This window comes from Phocoena sinus, chromosome 2 (genome assembly GCF_008692025.1).
Source record: "Phocoena sinus isolate mPhoSin1 chromosome 2, mPhoSin1.pri, whole genome shotgun sequence".
NCBI lineage: Eukaryota > Metazoa > Chordata > Mammalia > Artiodactyla > Phocoenidae > Phocoena > Phocoena sinus.
This window is the reverse complement of record NC_045764.1, coordinates 20006178-20032185: the sequence shown is the minus strand read 5'-3', so window position 1 is coordinate 20032185 and position 26008 is coordinate 20006178. Positions and strand designations below refer to the sequence as shown.

General features: G+C 43.4%; 2 protein-coding genes across 8 annotated transcripts in view; one reads left to right on the top strand and one right to left on the bottom strand.

The window, feature by feature from the left end:
• Nucleotides 1-1243: 1243 nt before the first annotated feature.
• Nucleotides 1244-25736, bottom strand: NUDT5 (nudix hydrolase 5). 6 transcript variants are annotated; one of them, XM_032624501.1, is made up of 10 exons: nucleotides 25543-25674; nucleotides 14567-14647; nucleotides 12553-12620; nucleotides 8817-8866; nucleotides 7439-7546; nucleotides 5920-6015; nucleotides 5221-5322; nucleotides 3754-3762; nucleotides 3570-3623; nucleotides 1244-1480 (listed from the first exon to the last, which is right to left on the bottom strand). In XM_032624501.1, exons 1-10 carry the CDS (start codon nucleotides 25597-25599, stop codon nucleotides 1371-1373), a joined length of 735 nt encoding a protein of 244 aa, XP_032480392.1. In that variant the 5' UTR covers nucleotides 25600-25674; the 3' UTR covers nucleotides 1244-1370. The 6 variants fall into 6 exon arrangements, with proteins under 6 accessions (XP_032480392.1, XP_032480393.1, XP_032480394.1 ...); XM_032624502.1 differs by lacking the exon at nucleotides 25543-25674 and adding an exon at nucleotides 25340-25492; XM_032624503.1 differs by lacking the exon at nucleotides 25543-25674 and adding an exon at nucleotides 25336-25489.
• CDC123 (cell division cycle 123) overlaps nucleotides 25575-26008 on the top strand; it is a 57459-nt gene continuing 57025 nt past the window's right edge. The window contains exon 1 of one of the 2 annotated variants that reach the window (XM_032624499.1): nucleotides 25575-25929. In XM_032624499.1, the coding sequence (XP_032480390.1) occupies nucleotides 25856-25929 (74 nt within the window). In that variant the 5' untranslated portion in view covers nucleotides 25575-25855. The remainder of the gene's footprint in view (nucleotides 25930-26008) is intronic. The other variant, XM_032624500.1, reaches the window with a different exon arrangement.

Here is a 26008-nt window from a genome sequence, read left to right as displayed (position 1 = left end):
ACGAGGATTACAGTCCCTGGAGAATCATGATGCCCATGATTAAGGATTTAAGAGGCACAGGGGGAGGCTGCTATTAGAGCAACTAGTTGGGGCTAAATTTTCATAGTATTCGCAGGGAGAGTAGACTTCATCTATACAGTTCTCTAGTTGCATGATTCTTTCCATTCTTTTTAGGAAGTACAATATAAAGATCTATTTTTGCTCATAAAAATATCTCTAGGTAAGTCAGTGAACCTGCAGACAAGCAGACTGTACTGCAGCCTTTTTGGCATTAGTCCCCTGATCTTATCTGGCTCTGAGGGGCATGGCTAACCCCTGGTCCAAGGCTGGAAACATGACTTAGGGGTAGCCAATGAGAACCATCCAGAGACCTCTACACCAAAGAGGCAGTAATCCTGGAGCCTCTGAGGCTACAGAAGTCCACACAACAGCCAAGCTCAAGAGGTAAGAAAATGGCCGGTGACACCGGTGGACCTTGAGGATTGGGGGCAGGGGAAGTTTGGGCATGGCATGAGCCGGAAACAATCCGTATTTTCCTTTAAAGAAGCTTGTATTGGGTTTCTGGTCCTTGCTAACTGTGCTGGCTACACTCACGGTTTAACACCAAGACAGTGCCCCAAACCGTGTAAATCTTATTACTATGAGCTTGGTTTTTAGAAACTTCAAGTACTTTTTGAGGTAAGGATAGGAAATGAGATTCTGAAGTATATACACGTGCTTGAGGCAAGGGCCCTGTATTTTCATTAGCCTCTGAACCTTGGTACGTGAATGAATCGACCGTTTTTCATTACATAAGAGCTGGTCACCCTCCAGTAGTTAGATGGCTATAAGGACACTAGCTAACTGGAAACAATTTGCTTATTACGAATGTTATTCTCTTTTATATCCTGTGCTATGCAGATTAATTCCATATAGCAGATAATTAGGAGAGGCCAAGAAAGTCCCTGTATAGGTCGGTCTGTTAAAAAAACTCTAATGCCGTAAACGGTTGTTTGCATACCTCACTACATATTTTTTAGTGGGGTTGGGAAGCGTTGACCTAATTGGAATTCAGGGCTATTTTCCTATGAAAATATCGTATCTCCTGGAATAGAGTAGAAAAGTTAACAGCTGAGCTTTCTTTTTTAAAAGCTGGATTAAACATTACCTGCATTTATGTTGTTGTTCTTTAATATTAGCTGTGGAGTCTAGCATTTAAATGAAGTCTATAATCTACCTGTAATTACAATTCCATACCACCACATGCATTCTGTGCTTTTATTTTATGAAAAAACTAATTTCAAATCTCCATTGAAACTAAGCTGAATACAAAGTCTTAATGAAGGAGGCCTGTGTCCTGGTTACAGAAACAAGGCGACTGTCCTTTGGCCTTAAAACTTCAGGAAGGGCTCTTCAAGCGGCTTCGTGTTTGCATGTTTCAGCGCCAGAGCGTAGGAATAGACTCTGGCGTCCACTGTCAGATGTTCATCAGCTACCAGATCTAGAGGAGGTGAAGAATACAAGTCAGATAATGAAGTTGATAAGGGATAATACCCCTTATCAGCCAATCAGTGTTTACTGAGCGGCTACTATGTGCCAGTTCCTGTGCTAGATGCTGGTGGTATAGTGATGAACAAGACGTTTCCTGCCTTCAAGGATCTTACTCTAGCAGAAGAATAAAGGATGTAAAAGCAGCACTACGTTTCCAGCATGAGATAAGAACAAGAAAAAGTTAAAGACAGAAGAGCACATATACCAGGTGATGATTCTGTGTATTAAACAGCAAAGCTTTAAGTTTATAGATCCAACTGTTACTTCATAGATCGCTCACTACAGGGCTTTGTTGCGCTGAACTCACAGTGATGATTCATCCATCCTCTCCACTGTCAGGGACACACAGGTTCCATGTGCAAGTTCAGCTGTGTGCTCGGATGGACTGGATGAGGTCTCTGAATCTGACCACAAGGGCCTTTCATGAGAACTTCTGTTTTACTCAGGTGGAGGCCCCCAGATTTCCAATCTGCCCCTTGTTTCCCAGCCACTTGTTTAGGAACAAGCTCAGAGTCGGTTTGACCCTCAAAGACAGGGTTCTGTCCTGCTCATCTGTGCCAGCAGGTGCTGGGCGAGTGCTAAAAGCTATTCTTCGTAGAAAACTGAACTCCACGTGCCTTCCTACTCCTCAAATGGTACGTGTGGAATAAATAATTTGATTACTATATTGTGATGCTAGTAAAGCCAGGAACGCTGTTTCTTTGCCCCTCCCTCTTCCTATATATATAGATCCTTCTACCTCCCTGTTTTCCCCCCTCTTTTAAGGCTGGAAGGGAAGTTACTGGAAAGGAGAAGGAAGGAATTTTTTTTAAAAGGACATTTTCCTAATACAAAAAATAAAAACAATAGCACATAACCTTCAAGCATTTGTGTGTCACCATTATCCCATTTAACTTTACTCCTGCCTCCTCAGAGGTAGGGGCTGTCCTACTGTTCCCGTTTAATGAGAAGAGCTAGGAGCCTGTTCTGAGCTGTAACTAACACACGGTTGACTGAGCCTCAATCCAGCCAGGCCTGTTGGCCTCAGAGTTGTGCTGTGACGGGTGGCCATGGCTCTCCCCGAGTAAGCACCTCAAATCACTGCATCTCCTCACGACGAGCACTTCTAACTCTGACCCTGGGATCCTAAGGTGGTTTCTACCTTAGGTCTGGTCTATAAAAAGGTAACGTAGGGATGGAGGCTGTCTGGGAACCTGAAATCCCAGCAGTTTTTGAAAGATCCCCTTGACTTTTCAAACACAGGCGTCAGAAATAAAACTGTACGCCACTGGTACTCACGGGAGGAAGGAAGAGACTGCTCCCAAAGCTTCAGGTCAAACAATGCTTCAAGTTAATTTTTGAAATAAAAACTTAATAGTATTCAAATTAGGAGATCACCCACTTCTTTGTCATGAGTGACTGGAGACGAACCCAGCTGGCAGAGGAGCCCCCGAAGGCCCTGCCACGTCTTTTGCAGTATCTCCTTGTGTAGGGTTACTGGAGGACATCGGTCCATGGAACCTTACTAATTTTTACAAAGTCCTATGAGACGGGCTGACCGGGAACCACATGTAGCTACATGACAAGTAGTTTACTAAGGGGCATGCTGCTAGTTAGTTCATTATATCAGCTTATCACACTGCGTATATATTAGATGCCTAAATATTTGTTAAAATCTTTAACTTAGACCCCACATAAAGAACTGTCCAACATACTGGCATATTTGAGGATCGGTTAAGAGATTATTTACTATACCTTTGCATGGCAGGGGTTAAAGATTGAAGGTATAGAATAGTTTTGGCTAATCAGCAGGCCTATATCTTGACTGTTCTGTAGAATTAAAAAAGCCCCTAATGAAAGCTTTCACTTGACATGGAATGTTTTGCTCTTATTTTCAAACTCTGTGCCACCTGGAAAGGAAACTTATTATGTAGGTCAACTGCAGTCTTATAACAGTTTCTAGGTATTTGAGTTTAATGAGGAAGAAACAGAATTATATTTAGTACCCCGTTGGTGGGGATGGGGAAAACAGAGAAAGTGGGGTAATCAAGAATGCTTACCATCAATTCTCTTCAGCAGGTCATTCTTTGGTAAGGAAATCACTTCCACAAATTCTAAACAAACAAAGTGCAAGTGAAAATAAAGCCGGACACCAGGCGAGCCCAACTGAGCAACTCACAATGCCATGGCCGCTCCCGCTGCACCACACGGCACTCAAGGCCAGCCCCCGAGCGGGACACGTACCTCCATCTCCTGAAAACAAACAGAAGGGGGACATCTCAGCAAGGCCCGGAATGGTCAAACGCTGCAAGGCTTTTGTGCAAGACGTTATCAAAAAGGCTATAAGAGTTTAACAGAAACCTGGGTCTCTACTAATTTAATTTATACACGTGGTAAAACAATTCCAACAGTACAAAGTTATTGTTCTCCAAATCAAATGTTTTAATGGCCAAGTTTAAAGCATATTCTGTGATATGCATATATGTATTTTTAAACTTTGTTAAAATATACATAACATAAAATTTACCAATTCAACCATTTTTGAAGGTACAAATTCAGTGGCATTAAATACAGTCACACTGTTGTGCAATCATCAGCACTACGCATCTCCAGAACTTTTTCATCATCCAAAACAGAAAGGTGGTACCCGCGGAACAAGAATTCCCTATCCTCCGTGACCTCTATTCTACCTTCTGTCTCTATGAATGCAGCGATTTTAGGTATCTCACATTTGTGGAATCACACAATATCTGCCCTCCTGTGTCTGGCTTAATTTCCCTGAGCAAGATGTTTTCAAGCTTCATGTATCAGCATGCCTCGTTGCTTTATGGCTGAATAATATTCCATTGTAAGAATAGGCCACATTTTGTTTATCCATCCGTTAATGGACACTTGGGTTGTTGCACCTTTTGGGTATTGTGAATGATGCTGAATGAACATTGGCGTCCAAGTATCTGTTTGAGGCCCTGCTTTCAATTCTTCTGGGTATTTACCTAGGAGTGGAATTGCCGGGTCACCTGCTAATTCCATGTTTTAACTCTCTGAGGAACTGCCAAACTCTTCCTCAGCATGTTATATTCGCTAGTTTGAAAACTGGGCATTTAAAATTAGCTGCAGTGGGAAACTGGAACACTCAGGAACAACTAAAAGGGACGGGAAATGGAAGACCTCCACTCCAACACATGATTTACGGTGGTGTCTGTGTCACCACCACCTTTTAGTGGAGCTGCGAGAGCCCATGGAACCGACAGAGGCATTAAAGCCTCTGAATCCAAACTTGCTAAGAAATGTGGAGCAAAGAATTTCCCCAAAGCTTCACTAAATATGGAACTCGACAAAAACAGTTAATATGGTGCTGTGCTGTAGCACTTCTGCCATTCTTACAGTATTGATGGAGACAGAAATCAGAGTGATTTTGAAGATTTTCACTGTTTATGATTTAAGGCCTGTAGTCCTTATTACTAAGCGGGAATAAACTCCATATAGAAGGTATGGAAATTTGTAATTGCACATTTTATATAAAGAAAGCATAAAAATCAATGAAGTGCTAAGAGAAAAATGCTGAAATACATAAGATTAGGAAAATAGCCAAGAGTACCAATGAAGCATCTCTGAAAGACCATTATTCTATTAACAAAAATCAAACTAGTAGCAAGTTAAAAGAAACTTAATACAACGCAACCACTGTAAATGTAGCCAACACATGCTTACCTGGTTTTGGCTTAGGCCTTACGTTTTCAGCATCGTCTCCATTGATAGTTACGGTTACGATATGTGTGGTACAGTTTGACAAACCTGGATCCATACAGACAGCTGGGGAGAGAAGCAGCAGATCACCTTTCCAGACACTAGTCAGGTGTCATTCGTTTCATCACTTAAATGTCTTTGGAGGAAGAGTGGGCTTGTAACTCATAGTTTATGTAGAAGTTATGCAGGGGAACTGGTTTCTCCTATTCCCTTAGTATATACGCTGTAGGTCTGCAGAACACATGTGTAGTTAGTACTCATATTTTCCCCAGAGTTCCTGAGGAAATTTTGGTAAATCTGAGGGGTTAGATGCGGTAATATCCTTTCACCACATCAAGAAAGTCTTCTAGTGAGGAGCGCGGCATACGGACGAGATGAGTACATAATAAAGCTTAGGATGTGGGAACCCCGAAAGGCACCCTAATCTCATAATTCTTCTCCAACTTCAGCCCTTTTTGCTCAGCCGTGCTCTCATGGGGCAGGGAGGTTCACTCTCAGGTGACCAACCCTCATCAAGGATTTCTCAAAAGTGAATTAGCTAATAAATAAATCCCTGACCATAAAGAACACCCAGAGTCAGCCCTTTCACATCCAGAACAATCAACTGCTTGGCTAATTTTCAAGAGTTTGTCCCCAAGCACACACGTGGGAAGCAGCACGAACCTGGGGAACATTCAGCAACGTCGCCCTTGTAGCCAGTTTCTTCCTCGAGCTCCCGAAGAGCAGCTGCTTCTGGGCTTTCGTCGTCATCGATGAGACCTGCAAGGCCCAGTCATGTGAGAGGTAGGACAGGGAGCCCCCTTCTTCTAACACACAAGCTGCCGAGCTACGTGTGAATAATTAACCAAGAGGTTTGGGAAAAGTGGGCGTGCAGATAAAACTGATTTGGGTTTTGATCTTTTATAGAAAAATTAAAGACAAAAGAACACCCCTGGGCAGATTTAGTAGGTTCTGTTCCTCGTGTTTAGACCTAGATGTTTTTGTGAGCATCTCAGCATCAAGCTTGTTGTACAGCACGGATCTCCTGGGTGGGTAAGTGGCTTGGTGGTGGCCAACTGGCCCCGGTTTTAGACTAGTCATGTGACTACAGCACAGGAAGCCTGTGCTTTTTTTTGTTTCCTCACATGCGAGTTGGGGACAGTGTTTCCCATCTTGCCTTCCTCCCTCAGGGCCATATGGAGGGCTCTGGAATGCAATGCTAGGATAAACGTCGCCTGGGAGGGAGAAGATCGGAAAGGAGGTTAGCAGCGGGGAGGGGACTGTGGGTAACACTAGTTCACTGTGAGGAGGGAGTAAACGGGCCGAGTGGGAGGAGGCCAGCAGCATTGCAGATCCTTTCTCCTGAAAGGAATTTACAGGATGCAAAGAAAAAGTGAAACGTGGGCTCTTCAATTACTTTTTTGTTGTTTTTTTGGGCCACACCAAGCGGCATGTGGGATCTTAGTTTCCCGACCAGGAATTGAACCTGTGCCCCATGCAGTGGAAGCTCAGAGTCTTAACCACTGGACCACCAGGGAAGCCCTCAATTACTTTTAAAGTTATTAATTTCTTCAGTGAAATGGCAAGGAAGTGAGAAAGAAAATAAAGCTGTTACTTATGTGTTACTATGGGATGGACTTTGAAAATACAGAACTTAAACCACTAATGATAACTGAGATCTAACTTCTTCAGATGGGAACAAGCCAACTAAGTGCTATAAGGATGCACCGCATTCTAGATACTTCCTGTACAACTGAAAGAATATTCTAGTTGAAATTAAGATGATTTCCTTGGCCTGTATACATACAGGAGGATCATGGTTCCTTCCCATTCACAGTTTCTGGAGTTAAGAGCCGGGCCTAGTTATTACTGTAAATTTGCCAGAGGTAGATCATTAGTGATAGAAAACGAAATACCTTGACAAATTAGGAAAAGCCAATGACTCAAAAGAGGCTAGAAAGAATGCTGCAAAGAGGAGGGCAGGTGGCCTGGAAAGGTGAGCTGTGATACCGCTACGGATTAGAGGATCACTGGAGTGTGGCCTGGAGGTGCCTCACTGCAGAAGTGGTTTTGTTTTACTTAAAACCGCATGGACAGATGAAAAGGTGTTCAATGTCTAAGCTCTGCTGTTCTCAGGCTCTGCCCTGGCCCAGTCCAGCAGTCCCTGAGGGGCCATTCTACTCCCCAGTGTTCAGTTACTCACCAGCAGGGAATTCTAGGCAGTAGCCCCCCATCGGGGGTCGGAACTGCTTCACCAGAATGATGCATTCATAGTGAAGGGTTCTTTGCAGCACGGGGATGACCGCCACACCTGCCAGCAGGAAATAAAACCAGGAAACCCCAATGAAAGGTCAGGAACGCCAGGAATTTGTTTACAGCAATCTAACTATTGATAAAAGCCCACATTTTAAGAAATGCTGCAGCTGAAATCTGTCTTGTATCTGCCATTAGCAATAGGAAGTTAATTTAAGCTACAATACTGGCAGTTAACTTTGGAAGTTATTCTCATTAAAAAAAAGCAAGGAAAAGATAATCACACTTCCATATTATTTAATTTTTCTTTTTATAAAAAGCTTATTTTTATTGCCACAATTTCTTTAAAATAAAATTGAAACTAGAAGTAAACATTTAGCCCAGGGTCCAGGACAAATTTTGGTCTACACGAACCGCTACAGACATCATTTCTCGCCCTGCTGCAGCCAGGCCGCTGCTGAAGTTACATTGATCTCTGTGCTCTTCGATTTCCTTTAAGCAATAAATCAAATAAGTTCCAACGTTTGTCGTATATGCTAACTAGACTGAACTTCATTGTTTTAGGATAAAAGACCCTTTCTCCCAAGTTTACTTGGGCTTCAAACCAAACCAAAACCAAAAACCACTGGATTCTGGAAAATACAACTGCCCAGGGAGACCATCGGCTCCTCTCGCTTTCCCAGTAGGAAAACACAGCAGCTGCGGCAGCTGCTCCACTTCCAGGAAAAACAGAACACAGAACAAAATGGAAAAATAAAAGGGAAAAACAGGGAAGACTTATTGCCCAACTTCCCCTAGACCAGAGGTGGTTTTCAGGACTTTTTCTGGGATCTTTGCAGGCAAAGCATCCAGGCTGGCAGGGAAAGTGAACTGAATGAACAGTCTTTTCCTAAGTCGTTTCCTCATCAACTTATAAAAGCAAGCGGTCAGAAAGCGCCAAGTCATGCCAAATAAGTTTTCCAAACGAAGGGCTCTCACCCAGATCCTCTGACCAGAACGCAAAAGATTTCTAGAAGTCATAACACATCTAGATACACTATGTGGCTTCAAGTTACACTGACTTAAGTTTGGCCTTAAGTATGATGACATCTTCCCCTCAAAAACACTGTTCTGAGCTTAGGTAACAGGAACCGGAAGTTACTGATAAAGAAAGCTTGATTTAGTTACAGTGTTGCAAAATAGAACACCAGAGTTAAAGATAAAAGATCATACTTGAAGATAACCCTGCTCTGAGGTCTTGGTTACAGTAAAAATCCCTCCTACCCCCAGTCTCCTAGTCCTGTGTGGGACTTCCTTTCGGGAGAGTTCTAACAGGTTTGCACTCATACCATCAGCCGACTGGCCTTTCCTCGTTGTCCGTTTCACAGTTTCCCAAGTTCTGTTCGGGCAGACAAGAAAAAACAGAAGCATTAGTGCTGGAGAGGAGACTTCTTAGGTTTTGGGTGTATAACCAGCACCTTACAGATGCAAAGCATGCGAATAGCGGCCAGGAACACCACGCAGTAAAGATCTGTATCAAAAAAAGAGCCAACTGTGCCTTCCCACAGCCTCTCAAAGTTACCAGAGAAAACCACTGCCTCCCACATCTAACTCTCTACATCTCAACAGAGGGCCTGCTCATCACTTGAGCTGCCTTTCAAATCAGCTTTCAAATCATTTACTCAAAACACTTCTGTGTGGATCATAAATTTGCGTGAGCAGCACAGCGGGCGATCACAGTTTTAAAGGCGATTAAGCAGTGCAAATCCAGCCCCTGTGCAAATTCCAAAGGATATCCTGCATAATGTAAACCATTGAGACGTTTATAGTTTAGATTTTAAAAGCCGTCACCTCAGCTACACAATGTAAGCAAGTAGGACCTTCCTGTTTATTAACTGAGGAATTAATAAATTTAGGTAAGTACTCTGCATGCGTGAGATCCTGTCTAAAGGGAAAATGGTCCCTAAAAGAACAAGTGGGGTGAGCGGCTCCTGGTCCCCCCTCACAGCTTTATTCCTGACTAGCTATTTGTTTCAGGGAACCCGGTACTGACAATCCAGTTACTGGAACAACCGTGTTGTTTAAAGGGGGAAGGGCATATGAGGGAATTTCCTCCTCACTCTTAGCCCTTCAACAGAAAAACGCAGCGGTTAGAGATGGGAGTAAAGAAGCAAACAATTTTGATTTAAAAGAAGGAAGACAGGGCTTCCCTGGTGGCGCAGTGGTTGAGAGTCCGCCTGCCGATGCAGGGGACACGGGTTCGTGCCCCGGTCCGGGAGGATCCCACATGCCGCGGAGCGGCTGCACCCGTGAGCCATGGCTGCTGAGCCTGTGCTCCGCAACGGGAGAGGCCACAACAGTGAGAGGCCCGCGTACCGCAAAAAAAAAAAAAAAAAAAAGGAAGACATCTGGATGGCTCCGGAGAAAGAAAGCAAAGCATCCATATCTGACATCTGTCTCCCTACAGTAAGACTGAGGGTAAGAGGTACTCCTTGGAGGAAACCTCGTACTTTTTATCTGGTTGTCCTTGAGGCTTGAACCTTGCCACATTTCTATTAAAAAGTGTCCGAATTTAATCCGGTTAAAAAAAAAAAAAACTTTCAGTAAACTGTAGATCTTTTAGTATTGCACCCAAATTCTAAAGTGCAAATATGTCAAAAATGAACCTATGAAAATCAACCAGACTACCAGGACGACTCACAGCTGCCCACATTCCTGTTAGTAGCAAGAAGCCAACCAATAAGCCATTCTGATCAGTCAATAACTCGCAAGTGACAAAACACCTTCTGGCCCAGTTCTCTCTGCTGCCTCCTAGGGTTAGAGTCCTAAAGACTGAAGAAGACAGTGCTGGGAAAAGCACTGAAGGTCCCATCCCCAACACACTAGGAATAAAGGAAGCAAAAAGAGGAGCATCATTATAGTGGTTACGCTGAATTAAATAAGCAGTATGGAGCCATAAAATAGGTACGTATTTATAAGAAACAGTAGAACAAGAGCGCCCCCCAAGAGCTCCAGTCATCTCAGAGGGACTCAGAGAGGAGAGACGTCCATCTGATTGTTGTCTTAAAAGCCTCTTGTAGCTTTAGAATTCTGATTCTGGTTGAGTTACTCTGTTTTTAGTCTTTGTTATAAGGAAAGCCTGTTTTATTTTCTTCCCTCTAGTCAACCAGCTCCAAGAGGTAGGCAGGGTGACAGAGGGGGAGCTCAGCTCTCTCCTGAATGTCGATACAGGGGCACAGAGCCGGCACATCTTTACTCTCCCCAAATCAATTCCATACCCTCTTCCATGAATGAGACAATGGAACAAAGGATTTTCTAGCTGCAATTTAACTGTTCTGTACATGCAATAGTACGGTAAAGTACTGAGATTCATTCTTCAAAGCTTGACATTCGGGTATGCAATGTTAATGTTTCACACAGGCGCTCTCCGGAGGCTGCAGGGCAGCCCTACGTATGGACGGATGCGGAAGACCGTGCTGTAAACAGGCCACACAGTGTGGAGTCTGGGAGACCTGAGGCCACTCCCGACTACTGAAGCAGACTCTCCGGAGGTGAGACCGAATCCTGAGTATTTGGAAACAAATCCCCAAGTGATTCCGAGGCACATCCCTGATGAAGAAGTGCTGGAAGGAAGAGAGGACAGGGGCAGGTGCACAGCCACATGGGCGCCAACCAACACGTACTCTTCACACTAACTAGTGTTAAGGGCTCTATTTTGTGTTATAAACTTAACTCTACAGGAAGGAGAATGAAGCTGTGTCATGGTAGGTTAGGCTCTAAGCTCTGGCTATGTTTTCACAAGTGTAAGTATGTGTGCACCTGTCGTGTTCCCCAAGTCTCGGGCCTCACCACACCCAGCTCACGGCACGGAACAGGTGCCCCCTCCCACTCTGCGGATGGGGTGTAGTGCTTAGCTTTCTTACTTTGGCTTTACCAGTGCTATGAATATCTTAATGTTCCCCACGGCTCTCCAACATTGAACCTTATTACTGTTTTTTGCTACTTTAGTAGATATAGTCAAAAGTTGTTTACATCACTGGCAAGTCCATGTACTTTCACACTGACGATAGATGTATTTATTTCATTACGAAGAAACTTTATTCTCATTTGATCACTTAGCAAATAGAGTTTTTATGTTAATGAATTTATATCATATAACCTGGATACTAAATTTAGTTACATTTTCCTATCTTCTCATTCTGTTTTACTCCTTTTTTGTATTTCATAAGTAAATGTTTAGCACATTTTTTTCTGTTATTTGTAATATACAGAATTACTAAACAGAAAAGTTGGAAAATAGAAGAAAAAGGCTAGTCACATAGCTGCCATTAATATTTTGCTACAGTTTTCCTTCTAGCCTTTTCTTACACATTATTTGGCAGGGTTTAAAAACCATATATCCAATATCCTATTTTGTTATCAGCGTAGTAACTTTTCTGACACTGCTGGGGTGTCTTCATGATCTGCTGTGGAGACGGCTGCTTAGATTTTGCCAAATGAATACACTGTAAGAATTATTTGTCTATTTTTAAGATGTTGAGGTTAATTTCAATTTATTTGTCTTTTAAATGTATGATGAACATTTTTCATGCATAAATCTGATCCCAAATAGTTTTCTTAGCATAGTCTCAGACACCGCGGGCGCCAGGCCCCAGGAACTCCCTCCTGGCCCTCACCTACATATGTCTTTATGGCGACTGGTACACAGTGTGAAATGCTTTACAAAACTTTCCCCCCCCAATTTTCATTTCCATGAGCAAGGTGTAAGCCTGTAAGTTTTACCTCAAACCCAGTAGCAATTTCTTTTAAATTCTAATTCAGAGATAAAAACTGGTTTAATAGAAGGAAGTCACCTGTACTGTTAATTATTCTGCTGCTTTATTAGCATAAATTAGGCTTGGCCCAAAAGTTTTAGGTTCACCCTAATCTACTTGGGAGAATGGTGTTAAAACAGCTTAACTACATTCTTTACTTAAGACAGAGTTTACAGTGAGGAAAATATCAAAGTTTATGCCAAACACTAAATAGAGACCTTGAGAACCCAAATCCTCAGCATTTTACAAAAAGAAGAAAAAAATACTTTACCTTGTTTTACCAGTAGGATCTCTGTAAGTTGTTCTTTCAAGCTTGACCCATTTTCCTTCTGAAATTAACTAAAAGATCAGATAGTAAGTTGGGAAACTTTCAAGCTGAGCTGTTTTTTATTTAGTTACTTTTCCTTTCAAACTTTTGTGGCTCTCAATGATCACGCCTCCCTCCCCAAAATTTGTGTCCAAGTTTTCTTTGTGTCTAAAGAATTGAAAGTTGTTTTTCTGATGGTGGGCCTGCTGCTCTGTGGAGTTTTGGAGGTAGGACTGAAGAGGTGAAAAGAAATGAGAGTTGACAAATTCTTGGGAGAGGGGAGGACGGGGGTACCTAGAAGGGAGCATGAGGGAGGGAGGGAGGGGTTTCTTGGGATGCTCCTAACCGTCTCTCCTCTGATCTGGGTGCCAGTCACGTGTGTGTGTTTAGGATGTGAAAACTCAGTGGCATCTGACTGTCAATGACTACACGGCAAAGCTGAATACAGGGATACCACGGCCAATGACTACATTTCCCATAATGACACATGGGTTTACCACCCAGTCTGAGGGGCACCCAGCATCGTTTTGCCTGGATGCCAAGGTTAGGTTACCAGGACTAACTTACCTACAGACTATACTGACTGAGCGCAAAGGTGCACTGTGTACATAAAGCAGTAAGTAGCCTTTTTCTTACTATTCTATCTGTCACTTGTCGCCAGCAGCAACCTAATAATTATCAGATCTGTTCACAGATAACACAGAAAGATTTTTAAATCAAAAAGAATTCCAGGGCTTCCCTGGTGGCGCAGTGGTTGAGAATCTGCCTGACAATGCAGGGGACACGGGTTCGAGCCCTGGTCTGGGAAGATCCCACATGCCGCGGAGCAACTAGGCCGTGAGCCACAATTACTGAGCCTGCGCGTCTGGAGCCTGTGCTCCGCAACAAGAGAAGCCGCGATAGTGAGAGGCCCGCGCACCGCGATGAAGAGTGGCCCCCTCTTGCCGCAACTAGAGAAAGCCCTCACACAGAAACGAAGACCCAACACAGCCATAAATAAATAAATAAAATTTAAAAAAAAAAAAAAAAAAAAAAAGAATTCCAGAAAGGTGTCAAGCTCAGAGTTACAAAGATGAAGGATTTAAAGTTTATCCACTACAATGGTTCCTGTAGGAAGAGACTTTTTAAAAGGTAAACTGGATAACACACAAGCATACATTAGTTCTGGAATTTAGACCACAACTAACAACTTAGGTTTTTATTCTTCTTAAACACACATATTGAGACTACAAATATCTAACCAAGATGTGATACCTAGGGATGAAATGTCTAAGCCCTAAAACTCACATGATTTATTCTTCTACCCAGAGAAACTTTTAATAAAAATTGAAACAGTAAGGTCCTACTGTATAGCACAGGTAACTATATTCAATGTCCTGGGATAAACCATACTGGAAGAGAACATAAAAGAGAATGTGTATTACTGAGTCAGTTTGCTGTAAGCAGAAATTAACACAACACTGTAAATCAACTCTACTTCAGTAAAAAATAAATGAAAAAAATAAAAATTGAGAATTCAAAAAATCAACAGTCAAAACTCACTTTAAAAACAGCCTCAATTTCGCTAATACATATAATTAAGAATGATACACCACTGCTCCCACACAAGAGCAAAATTCCCAAGTTCTAAAAAGGGAGCAGGAACAGTGTTTAAAACCCGTCTTAAAGAACGAAAAACAGGGGCTTCCCTGGTGGCGCAGTGGTTGAGAGTCCGCCTGCCGATGCAGGGGACACGGGTCCGTGCCCCGGTCCGGGAAGATCCCACATGCCGCGGAACGGCTGGGCCCGTGAGCCATGGCCACTGAGCCCGCGCGTCCGGAGACTGTGCTCCGCAACGGGAGAGGCCACAACAGTGAGAGGCCCGCATACCGCAAAAAAAAAAGAAAAACAATCATTTGAAACAGCAAATAGTCTATACATCTCTTTTAAACTCAGCTTAATATGGCGAAGGAGAAGGGAAGTAAAAATCAATGTATACCTCCTCTGAAATAATAGACTGCTTGGTATTTTGAGAATCTGCTGGTTCTTGTTGCTCCATTTTCACTTTATAGTCCCCAGGCTGTAAGAGAATGAGATGTGTTTAGGCTACATTAATTTTTCTGAATTACACATTTGTCCATAGGTCACTGGTCAAAGTACTTAAATAGCGGAAAAACTTGTGTCATCAAAGCTTGAGATTCTCACGTGAAGACCGGGGAGAGCTGCCCCAGGTGGAACAGGAAACGCAAGGCCTCGGGAACAGCCAGGAAAGAACGGAAAGCGTCCCGGTGAGACCGACCCACATCCTGCTGTGCACAGACCTGGCCCTTAGACACAGCCTGAGATCTCCTGACTCCACGTTTAAAACGCTTTCCATGGGGAAACAGTACAAAGATTGTACACCATTCCCAACACCTGCCCCTCAACTGCTGTCCCTCATCAACCCTTTTCAGTGAAACTTTGAGTTGTTGGCTGGCTGCTTCTCCCTCCCCTTTATCTTTGTGTGTGTGTGTGTGTGTGTTAAATGGATATACTATTCTAATAATTTAAAACTGAACAGTTCAGTGGCCCATTCAAAGTTTTAACGTGTCAACGTAACAACTGCACATAATGAGTTAACTAGAAGCAAGATCTATTAGGAAAGGGCAGGCCCCATCCCGGGTGCCATGGGCTACTACTTTCTCCTGGCATATTCCCTCAATTCTGTACCCTGAATGTCTGAACATCTTTTTTCTACCCTCAAAGTTGATTGATAATCTGGCTGCATATACAATTATGAGCTGAAAATCATCTTCTGTCAGCAGTTTGGAGACACTGTTCTGTGTCTTGCTTCTAAGAAGCAAACTGGGGCTTCCCTGGTGGTGCTGCAGTGGTTAAGAATCCGCCTGCCAGTGCATGGGACACGGGTTCGAGCCCTGGTCCAGGAGGATCCCACATGCCATGGAGCAACTAAGCCCGTGTGCCACAACTACTGAGCCTGCGCTCTAGAGCCCGTGAGCCACAACTGCTGAAGCCCGCGTGCCTGGAGCCCGTGCTCCGCAACAAGAGAAGCCACCGCCATGAGAGGCCTGCGCACGACAGCGAAGAGTAGCCCCTGCTCGCTGCAACTAGAGAAAGCCCACGCACAGCACTGAAGACCCAATGCAGCCAAAAATAAATAAATAAATTTATATACATATATACCAAAAAAAGCAAACTGGCTGCTGCTAAGAAATCTGGAGTCACTCTGATTCTAGATCCTTTCCAAGCGACCGGTGTCCTTTCTCTGGAAACCTGCAGTTACTTACATCTTCACGGTGATGCTGGTGTTATTTTAGGGGATTCAAGTGGGTCCTTTCAATCTGGAAACTTCATTCTGTGCTTCCTCAACTATTTCACTGATAATTTCCTCCCCTCTGTTTTCTCTCTTCTCCTTTTCAGGAACTAATACTTAGCTGTTGGACTTCCTGAATCGATCCTCTGTCTTGTCTTTTTTATTCCTATTTTCTGTTTCCTTGTTATTTTATCTACATTTCTCAGTGGCTATTCCAACCCTTCACTACCCTGAAGTTCCATAGTTCCTAACCTACCCCACCTCCAAACTTTAGCTCCAGGGAAAACAGAAACCATCAAACAACAACTCTCTTACCAATCATCTTAGAAGGAAAAGTGTCTGCTCTGTTTCTTCTGGGACCTAAAGTGATAATTAAACAGCAAGTTTCCCTAAAACACAACCAACAAAACAAAACTTAAATAAACTTTCTCATAATCTTGTTCTCTGCTCCAACCTTGCAGGACTTCTTGAAAGACCAGATGACACTACTGTGTATCTTTGCTCAGGCCATCACTATCTAGTCCCACACGTCATCCGCAAGCTGGAAATACAAGTACCTCCGATCCCTAAACTCCTTTACCAACCATAGCTCATCCATCGCAAGTCCTCGAAATTCTACCTCTAACACTTCCTGAAAGTGTCCTACCCCTGCTATCCCTGTTCTGGTTAAAAACCTTAATGTCTCCCACTTGGGATGAAATGATTTCCAAAACTATCTCCCAGACACTAGATTTTTGTTTACATTATCCAACTTTCAACATTGCTCACAGTTATGTTACTATAAAAACTCCCTAAAATCACTGACGAATAAATGAATGAAGAAAAAGAGTGCAACTGGCTGGCTAAGTCTAGAGAGCCAACCTGTTTCTAAGAATCAGGTTGGTGTGGGGCCTGCTTAGGCTTGTTCTGAAGAAGAGTTCCTCGTCTACTGGTCTTTATCTAATTAAGTTAAACTCAATTTCAAAACTACCTTGGCACAGAGTTAAAAGATTCACCTTTCTGATTTCAAAACTTACTGTAGGGCTTCCCTGGTGGCGCAGTGGTTGAGAATCTGCCTGCCGATGCAGGGGACGCGGATTCATGCCCTGGTCTGGGAAGATCCCACAGCCGCAGAGTGGCTGGGCCCGTGAGCCATGGCTGCTGGGCCTGCGCGTCCGGAGCCTGTGCTCCGCAACGGGAGAGGCCACAACAGTGAGAGGCCCGCGTACCGCAAAAAAAAAAAAAAAAAAAAAAAAAAAAAGCCACAGTAATCGAGATGGTGTGGGTACTGGCACAAGCATAGGCTATATATAGATGGATAGAATTGAGAGCCCAGAGTTAAACCCATAGATGTACAGTGAATTGATTTTCAACAAGAGGGCCAAGAGAATTTTGGAGGAAAAGAACAGTCTTTTTAACAAATTGTTCTGGGACTAGATATACACATAGATTAAGAATAAAAATGAACCTCTACCTAATACCATCTATAAAAATTAACTCAAAATGGATCAAAGCCCTAATTGTAAGAGCGAAAATTATAAAACTCTGAGAAGAAAACATAACTTTAAGTCTTCATGATCTTGCGTTAGTCAATTGTCTCTTAGATACGACACCTAAAGCTCAAGTAACCAAAGAAAAAACAGATAAACTGCATTTCATCAAAGTGTAAAACTTTTGTGCTTCAAAGGATACCATCAAGATAGTAGAAAGATAACCCACAGAATGGGAAAAAAGTTTGCAAATCTGATAGAAGACTTGTATGTGAAATATGTGAAAAACTCTTACAACACAATAATTAAAAGACAAATAGCCTAATTTAAAATCGGCAAAGGATCTGAACAGACATTTCTGCAAAGTGTATACAAATGGCCAATAAGCACATGAAAATATGCTCAACGTCATTAGCCATCAGGGAAATGTAAATCAGCACCACAATGAGATGCCACTTCACTCCCGCTGTGATGATTATAATAAAAGAGATAATGACAAGTGTTGGTGAGGATGTGAAGAAACTAGGACCCGAATATATTGCTGGTAGGAATGTAAAACAGTGTAGCTGCTTTGGAAAACAGTTCCTTAGACGGTTAACCAGAGTTCCCATATGACCCAATAATTTCACTCATAGGTATATAACCAAGAGAAATGACACATAGGCTCACACAAAAACTTGTACACAAATGTTCACAGCAGTATTATTCATAATAGCTCCAGAGTGGAAACAACCTAAATATCTATCAATTGATGAATAAATAAAATGTAGTGATTCCATACAACAGACAATTATTCAGCCATAAAAAGGAATGAAGTACTGATACATGCTACAACATGGATGAACCTTGGAAACACGCTAAATGAAAGAAGCCAGCCACAAAAGGCCAAATACTGTATGATTCCATTTATATGAAATACCCAGAAGAGACACATCCATAACACAGCAAGCAGATTTGTGGTTACCAGGTGACTGGGGGAAGGAGGGACTAGGGTATGGCATTCCTTTGGATGAAAATGTTCTGGAACTAAATAGTGATGACGGTGGCACATCTTGTGAATACACAAAACCTTCTGAATTTTATAATCATGAAGGTGGATTTTATGGTCTGTGAATTACATCTCAATTAACAACCACCACCTTTGCACTCTTAAAATTCCCAACAGGTAAGTGTGTAGGATAGTTGGGTTATTGACTGTCACCCTGGGTCCAAAGGCTGACAAAGCCCGGAAGACCAGTTTGCAGAGCTCTGCTCTGGACTCAACAACACTGCATTGCTAAACACGCGACCATTTTACTGTCCGTTTTGTCTGATGCTCAGTACGTATTTATGCTATATTATTAAAACATTATGAACACTGTTGCTTGCACATTATTTTGTGGGCCAACGTAGGAATTACTCTGGCAAAGAAGCGAAATTTGAGGCCCGAGGTGAGGAAAGATGACTATATGCTAAAGAAATAAAAATACCCACTTAATGAGGATGAGAGAAAGAAATGCCTATACATCTTCACACTCACTGAAGCAGAGTGAAGGGGGAAGAAGGGTGCTAATCTATACAGAGTGATCAGGAAAGGCCTCTTTAATTCGGTGACAGTTGAACAGAGGCATGAAAGTAATAAAGTAGTAAGCTACATGTACGTTTACATGTTTAGAGACAGCATATGAATTATACGCATACAGCATAAGAAAACAGGCAGCTATTCCTTTGAAAGTACCCCAGACGGTAATTTATTAGGTAGACTTTTAACTGGCATTGGTTTACATCAAACAGTTTACATCATTACAGGCAATCACACTAGAGTGCTGCCCCAGATGAAAACGAACCATAGGCTGGTTACATCAATGGCTGGCTACGCGTCTCCACCTGAGTGTTCTACCTCCAGAGAAAAGAACTTTATCCACCTAGATTTTTATCTTTTAGATTTCCATTCCCTTCTATTAACAACATATACATCAGAGAAGGAAAGTTTCCTCCACTTCTAGTTCTGACATTTAAGAGAAAGTAACTCTCAGGCAACCAAGCAACCCCATTTAGTGCACGATATAGAATCTGTCTAGAACGGTACAAAACACTCGGATTAAGTCAAAATTTCTACCTCCTTTAAAATGACGTTCCGACTCAAACTTCTTTTTTTTTTTTTAAACATCTTTATTGGAGTATAATTGCTCTACAATGGTGTGTTAGCCTCTGCTCTACAACGAAGTGAATCAGCCATACACATACATATATCCCCATATCTCCTCCCTCTTGCGTCTCCCTCCCATTCTCCCTATCCCACCCCTCTAGGTAGACACAAAGCACCGAGCTCATCTCCCTGTCTGACACAAACTTCTTAAAAAAAAGCAGAGAACTGCAGTCCTTAAAGGTACACGTGCCACCAGAAGAGCAGATAGGCGAAGCAAGATAACCTCTACTTTCCTCTATGAAAAGATTCATAATCTGGATTCCCAGGAGACAAAATGTCAGTAACACCTAATTTAGAACTAGAGGTCCTCCTACGACCCCCACGTGAGTATCTTTAGGGGCAAAGGGGCATCTAGTTCCTTCAGATTTACACAACACTTTAAGGCATTTATGTTATCTGCTGGGTCCCCTAATGTTTCTCTTTACAGCTGCCCTCAGATTTTCAAAGGGATTGTTGGTGGGCTAAAAAGGTGAAAAAGCCCTATTCTGAAGGATGGTTCCTCATCCACCCCTCTTCATCTAAATCAGCTAAACTCAAGTACAAAACAGTCCCAGTAATCAAAAATCGACCCTCAGTTGGCAAATGCTAAACTATTTATAAGCAGTTGTTTCAAACAGACTGTATTTTTAAATGTTTAAGCTAAAATGTTAGAGGTCTAGAAAAACAAAAACAAGCTCCAGACATAAATTACAAAAAAAGAAAGAAAAAGTGGCTAACAGGGCTGGGCCTCTCGAGGGGTAATTACTTGGAATGCAATCAGCCCCAAGGGGGAACAGCATTCTCTGGCAATCTATGAACTGTGTTAAAAACAAAAAGGGGATTAAAGAGTGATTTCAGAAGTCTATTCTTTTTTTTTTTTTTTTTTTTTTTTTGCGGTACTCAGGCTTCTCACTGCTGTGGCCTCTCCCGCTGCGGAGCACAGGCTCCAGACACGCAGGCTCAGCGGCCATGGCTCACGGGCCCAGCCGCTCCGCGGCATGTGGGATCCTCCCGGACCGGGGCACGAACCCGCGTCCCCTGCATCGGCAGGCGGACCCCCAACCACCGCGCCACCAGGGAAGCCCCAGAAGTCTATTCTTTACCACGCGATTCCCAAAATGTTCAGGATTATGCAAGCACGTCAAAAATATTACTGAAACAGAAAAAGACCATTATTCTTAGCACCATTTCAGAAACAGAAGCTGAATAGTGCGGTGTGGGGCTGGTCACCAGCACAGCTCTTCAGAGACCAGACAGCTCTCCACGCCCAGCTGCATGCTTGTCTCCAACACCACTGTGATAGAGCTTTCCTAAGCCAACCCCACGCTATTTCGAGATTTAAAAGTAAAATTTAATTTGGGCTTCCCTGATGGCGCAGTGGTTGAGAGGCCGCCTGCCAATAAAGGGGACACGGGTTCGTGACCCGGTCCGGGAAGATCCCACATGCCGCGGAGTGGCTGGGCTCGTGAGCCATGGCCGCTGAGCCTGCGCGTCCTGAGCCTGTGCTCTGCAACGGGAGAGGCCACAACAGTGAGAGGCCCGCGTACCGCAAAAGAAAAAAAAAAAAAAATGTTATCCATTTCATTAGCTAGAACTTAAGGTCATCTACATTTTGCTGCTAATAGGTGTATGTTATATGTAAAAAACCCCACAAAAACCCCCATGTACATAACGCTGAGTGTTCTAATTCACATAATCTGTTTTAACCTACTTTGGTTTGAGCAGAGAAGGTCTATGATGTGTCAGATGTGTGAGTTTTCCAGGGCACAAAAAACTCCAGTGAAGGAAAATGTCACAGGATTCTTTGAATTCCTGTACAGTGTCGGGCAGCAGCGTCTAACTAGCTTTGTGAGCGTGGGCAGTTCAAAAGTTCAAGTATACAGCAAGTGCAAAGTGACCACTATTCCTGCCCTAGGGACCTTATATGCAAATAACCAGAAGGGCAAATGCCTGCTAGAAAGATAATGCAATACCAGGGTGTTTTAAATGAGGCACAAATCACATCCACTTGGGAGGCAGGGAAAATAGAAAAGACTTTTAAAAAGCTAATATTAAAAGGTAGTTTGATACTAAGATATGATTTAGAGACCAAGAAGGCAGGGCAAGCATTCTGAGTAGAAGGAACCACACGAACAAAAGCAGAGATACTAACTGGGGGAAGGGTTGAGAAATCACAGGAGAGTTTGGCAAGCCCTGGGGCTCTCAACTTTTCCCTCCCTATGCCCTCCAAACAAACAAAACAAACAAACAAACCAAACAAACCCCACATATAATGGATGATATTAACAAACACATTTCCAAAGGCTTACACAGATTCGGCTGGATGCCAGCCCCTTTCCCCCCAAATTTGCTGGCAAACAAAGCACTCAACAACCTTAACCAGCAGGCCACAAACTCCTGCTGCTCGGAACGTTCCTCTTGGGTTTACACTTACAATTCTCCACTGAAGGGAGAAAGATAAAAGATCACATTTTCACAAACTTGTGTATTTGAGTATTAGGAACAACAGCTGGATTAAAGTTAAGTGGGAGTAAGATTCAAGAAGTTAAACTGAGAATCGCAAAAGTCAGGCTGTAGGGTTTGCGCCCAGGCTCTCATCATTCACGTATTACGATACCCGAGTCCCTGCAGCTTGCTGAGCTTGCAAAGTGAAGCAAAAATCAGAGCGAGAAATCACACATTGGTTAATCTCTCCCAGCTAATAGCTGAGTATTGTAAACACCATCTATACTCAACCAAAGATGTAGGAGCTCAAATCGTAAGCAAAAACTTCTGATTGACAAATGAAGGTCAGGCAGTTGGAACCGCTTAATAATTGAATAGAGAAATCAACAAGGCAACTTGAAAAATTAAGTGGGAGATCAATTTTTGCAAAAAGATAACGATTGTGTTGTTAATAGGCACGTCTAAAATGCTATTCTACATTCTTTCAGAAAAATTACACAGAAAAGCCACTTGATTTATAATGAACGAAGTACCATTAGTTTTGTTATATTTCATAATCTTGGTTAAAATCATAAAGCTTCAAAAATTTTAGTTTTTTTTAAAGATAATATTTTGATCAGTCTTCTTTTGTACCATCTATGGTAAAATTTTGGTAACCACATCAAATGGATTAACTTAAGTGAGCTTTTCTTTGCTGACAATTAACCTCACATAACTTCCTGCAGTTACTTTGTTAATGATGCAAAGCCACTGAAAGCTTTCTTTTTTCTTTTCTTTTCTTGTAGGTGTAGGGGTTGGATGGGCAGGGAGGGACTGACATTTTACTGAAATTATACTTGGTGATTTATGATCATTAACCAAGTGATTTACAATCATTACCTTTAGTTCTGGTTGCGCAAGAGTGAACTGATTGTAATTACCCCTTGGAAAAGTTAACTGGTTACAGCCACAGAGTAACAAGACCAGTAAAGAACCTCTTCATAATTGCCCAGGAAAGAGATAACATAGGTTTGGACGAGGGTGGACCAGGAGCAAGCAGATTTAATTCCTGGCAGATGAGACTTTTTTACTTTTCCTAAAACAGTTTCTGGGGAAGGGGTTTCCAAAGCTAATTCCAAGAAGGAGATGATCTTAAAGAAAACTGGGAGAAAGGGGTGGTGCAGTGTTCAAACTTGGAAACACTGAATTTGAGATGTCAGTAAGATATCCCAAGTGGAGAAAACCAACAGGCAGTTGGAAACACTAATCTACAATATTAATTATATTATGGATTCAGAGAAGGAAATGTTTTTTCATTATTTAATTTGGAATTGCTCAATTACCCCCCTATCACTTTAGTTACAGATATTTTTCGGCCCTCACGAGAAAAAGCAACTATTTCCACTGTTGTAAAGGTTTCATTGAAGAAACTTGATTAATATAAACAGTTGATGGCTAAATGAAGAAAAGGTAAACATGGTGGCTAATAAATAATGAAAGCGGGGTTTCCATGGTGGCGCAGTGGTTGAGAGTCCGCCTGCCGATGCAGGGGACACGGGTTCATACCCCGGTCTGGGAAGATCCCGCATGCCGCGGAGCGGCTGGGCCCGTGAGCCATGGCCGCTGAGCCTGTGTGTCCGGAGCCTGTGCTCCGCAGCGGGAGAGGCCACAACAGTGAGAGGCCCGCGTACCGCAAAAAAAAAAAAAAAAAAAAAAAAAAAAAAAGAAATTGAATTTAGCTGTACCCATTCAAAATACTGGAGTGTCTGTTTGTAATATCAATTTATTCGATGCTGGTTAAATGTGTAACAAGTTACTTAAAATCAGCTGTGAGTAATACTAAAATGTCAGCACTTCTAAAGTATATAGCCTGAATAAAAGACATCTGCATCAAATCCCGTCCCTGTAGTGTCTATATTTAAGTTTACAGACTGCTTCTTTACAAATAACTGCAATTCTTACCTCAACCTCTACACGCCAAGTTTCCTGGGCTTCCTCCCAGACTGACTACGTTCCCAGTTTCTACTTTCTCCTATACATCTATTAATTCCTATCTTCAGCAGAAAATACCTTACCCAAATTAACCCTATCAGTGCTAACATTGCCTTCAGCCGCAACTTGTTTATTTCTAGGTCACATCAAAAACAAATATTTGAGTGACCACTCCATCCGGTATCAAGTCTCTCTTAGATCTGGCAGCCTGGCACCATTCTCCCAGCATCTATGGAATATTGCTTCTTTCCCCCATCAAAACAGAAAGGATTGCGTAATCGTGGATCTCAGAAGTGCTACCGACCCACTACCGCCGCCCCTGCCCCAACATACTCTGCAACGGCAAACTCCATTTACCTTCGCTTTGAAAATGTATGTTTAAAAGCTCTGCTCCCAATTAAACCACTTAGGAACACTCTTTGAGCAAAACAAAACAGGAAACAATGCATATTCCCGGTGTGTGGGGGGCGGGGCGGGGTTCTAACGCCTAATGGGCAGAGAATCCTGTAATTATACGAATGAATACCTTTCTAAAGAGGCTTGTAATCGGTGGGGTTCTCACCTCTTTCTAATTTAAAACTATTTAAGATGAGCCAGTAAGAATGTGCAATTTTAAGGAGCTATCCGAAATGTGCGCCCTTAGGCAAAGGTGCCTGGGACAAGCCCAAAGCACGTAACTGTACGAAGCAAGGCTAGGTTTAAAAGGCGTTTCTCAGCACCTAATCATTTCTCTTTTCATTCATTTAAAGAAATGAATAAAAGCGAACTTTTTCGTTACTCTACTTTCTGACCGCCATCTGATACGCCCTTACGAAAGGAGTAGGGAAAACAGACGATAGGGTGATAGGGGACGGACGAAGAAGAGGGAAAAAGAATGGTATAACAAATTCGACTAGCATTCCTTAGTCTTGTGAATCCAGCATGGCATGGGTACGGACACGATCTGGCTGTGCTTTTGCAAGCTGCTACTTTTGAGAGGCTAGAATAAATGAACTTGACGCTCAAAGGCGACACCTCTCGTTTCCTCTGTTCTCCCAAATCTACCTCCTCTACCACCTGCAAAGTCCAACTCCCCAGGACCGTAGAGACGGGCTCGTTCCCTCTCTCTCACAACCCTCCCCCACCAGAGAAGCGGGGCCATGCCTCCCTTTGCAGATGCCTCCACCACTGCACTCACGCTAACATTTCACTCTGATGTTTCCTACTTTCTGTACCCCGAGTAGCCCAGCTCTTCCACCCCAGTTCCTGGTTTGCCTCTGAACCTGCCCTCCTTTCCGCGCCTCGCGGGACGCGAGCTGGGTTCGCAGCCGGGGAGACGCGCTCCGCTGCCGGCATGCTCCAGGTGTGCTCCCTCCCTCCCCCGCCAAAGAGACCCTGCACTTGATCGGCCCGCGCCGAGTTACCTACTCCCAGGCGTAGGGCGACGGGATGGGTACTCCTTTAGGAAGGGGGAGGAAAGGAGAAAGCACGGGTCCAAGGCAGTAGTCTCAGGAGACGCTGGTCTACTGCGGGAGCCGCAGGCGCGCCTCGCGGTGATGAGAGAGGGTGCGCGCTCGCCCCCTCGCGGCACCCGTAGCACCCCCGCTGGTGACCCAGCCGCAGAGGATTACCTTCCGGGGCAGTGCGCGGCTAGACGAGAAGAGGAGCCCTGCATTTACAATCCTCATCTCAACAGTTTCGGAATTCCTCTCCCGTGGACAGAACTCTGTGTGTGTGCGTGTGCGTGTACCCTAAAAAAGCACGCCCCAAGATTCTTTCTCTCTGCTCCTTCTTCGCTCCTTCCTCCTTGCTTAATAGACCGGAAGTGTCCTCTCATCAAACCAGCTCGGCGGGCACTTCCGGGACGGGAGACCAGGGTTCCGGGAGGGTGCTGGGAGGAGAGGGAGAGGCGGCGGCGACGGCGGCGGCGGGGGCGGCTGGAGGATGAAGAAGGAGCATGTGCTGCACTGTCAGTTCTCCGCGTGGTATCCACTGTTCAGAAGCCTCACCATCAAGAGGTGAGACGAGAGGGGTTACGCCGAGGCAATGGGCAAAAGGGGATTGCGACATTTGGGGCGACTCCCAGCTCCATAAAAA

Bases quoted from the DNA above. Each gene is read 5' to 3' on its own strand.
- NUDT5 (XM_032624501.1), bottom strand. From the start codon at position 25,599: ATGAGGATTGTAAATGCAGGGCTCCTCTTCTCGTCTAGCCGCGCACTG. The intron at 5,323-5,919 runs GTTCGTGCTGCT...TTCTCTCCCCAG, and splicing joins CGTTGCTGAATGTTCCCCAG to CTGTCTGTATGGATCCAGGT. The intron at 1,481-3,569 runs GTAAGCATTCTT...CACCTCCTCTAG, and splicing joins CCTGCTGAAGAGAATTGATG to ATCTGGTAGCTGATGAACAT.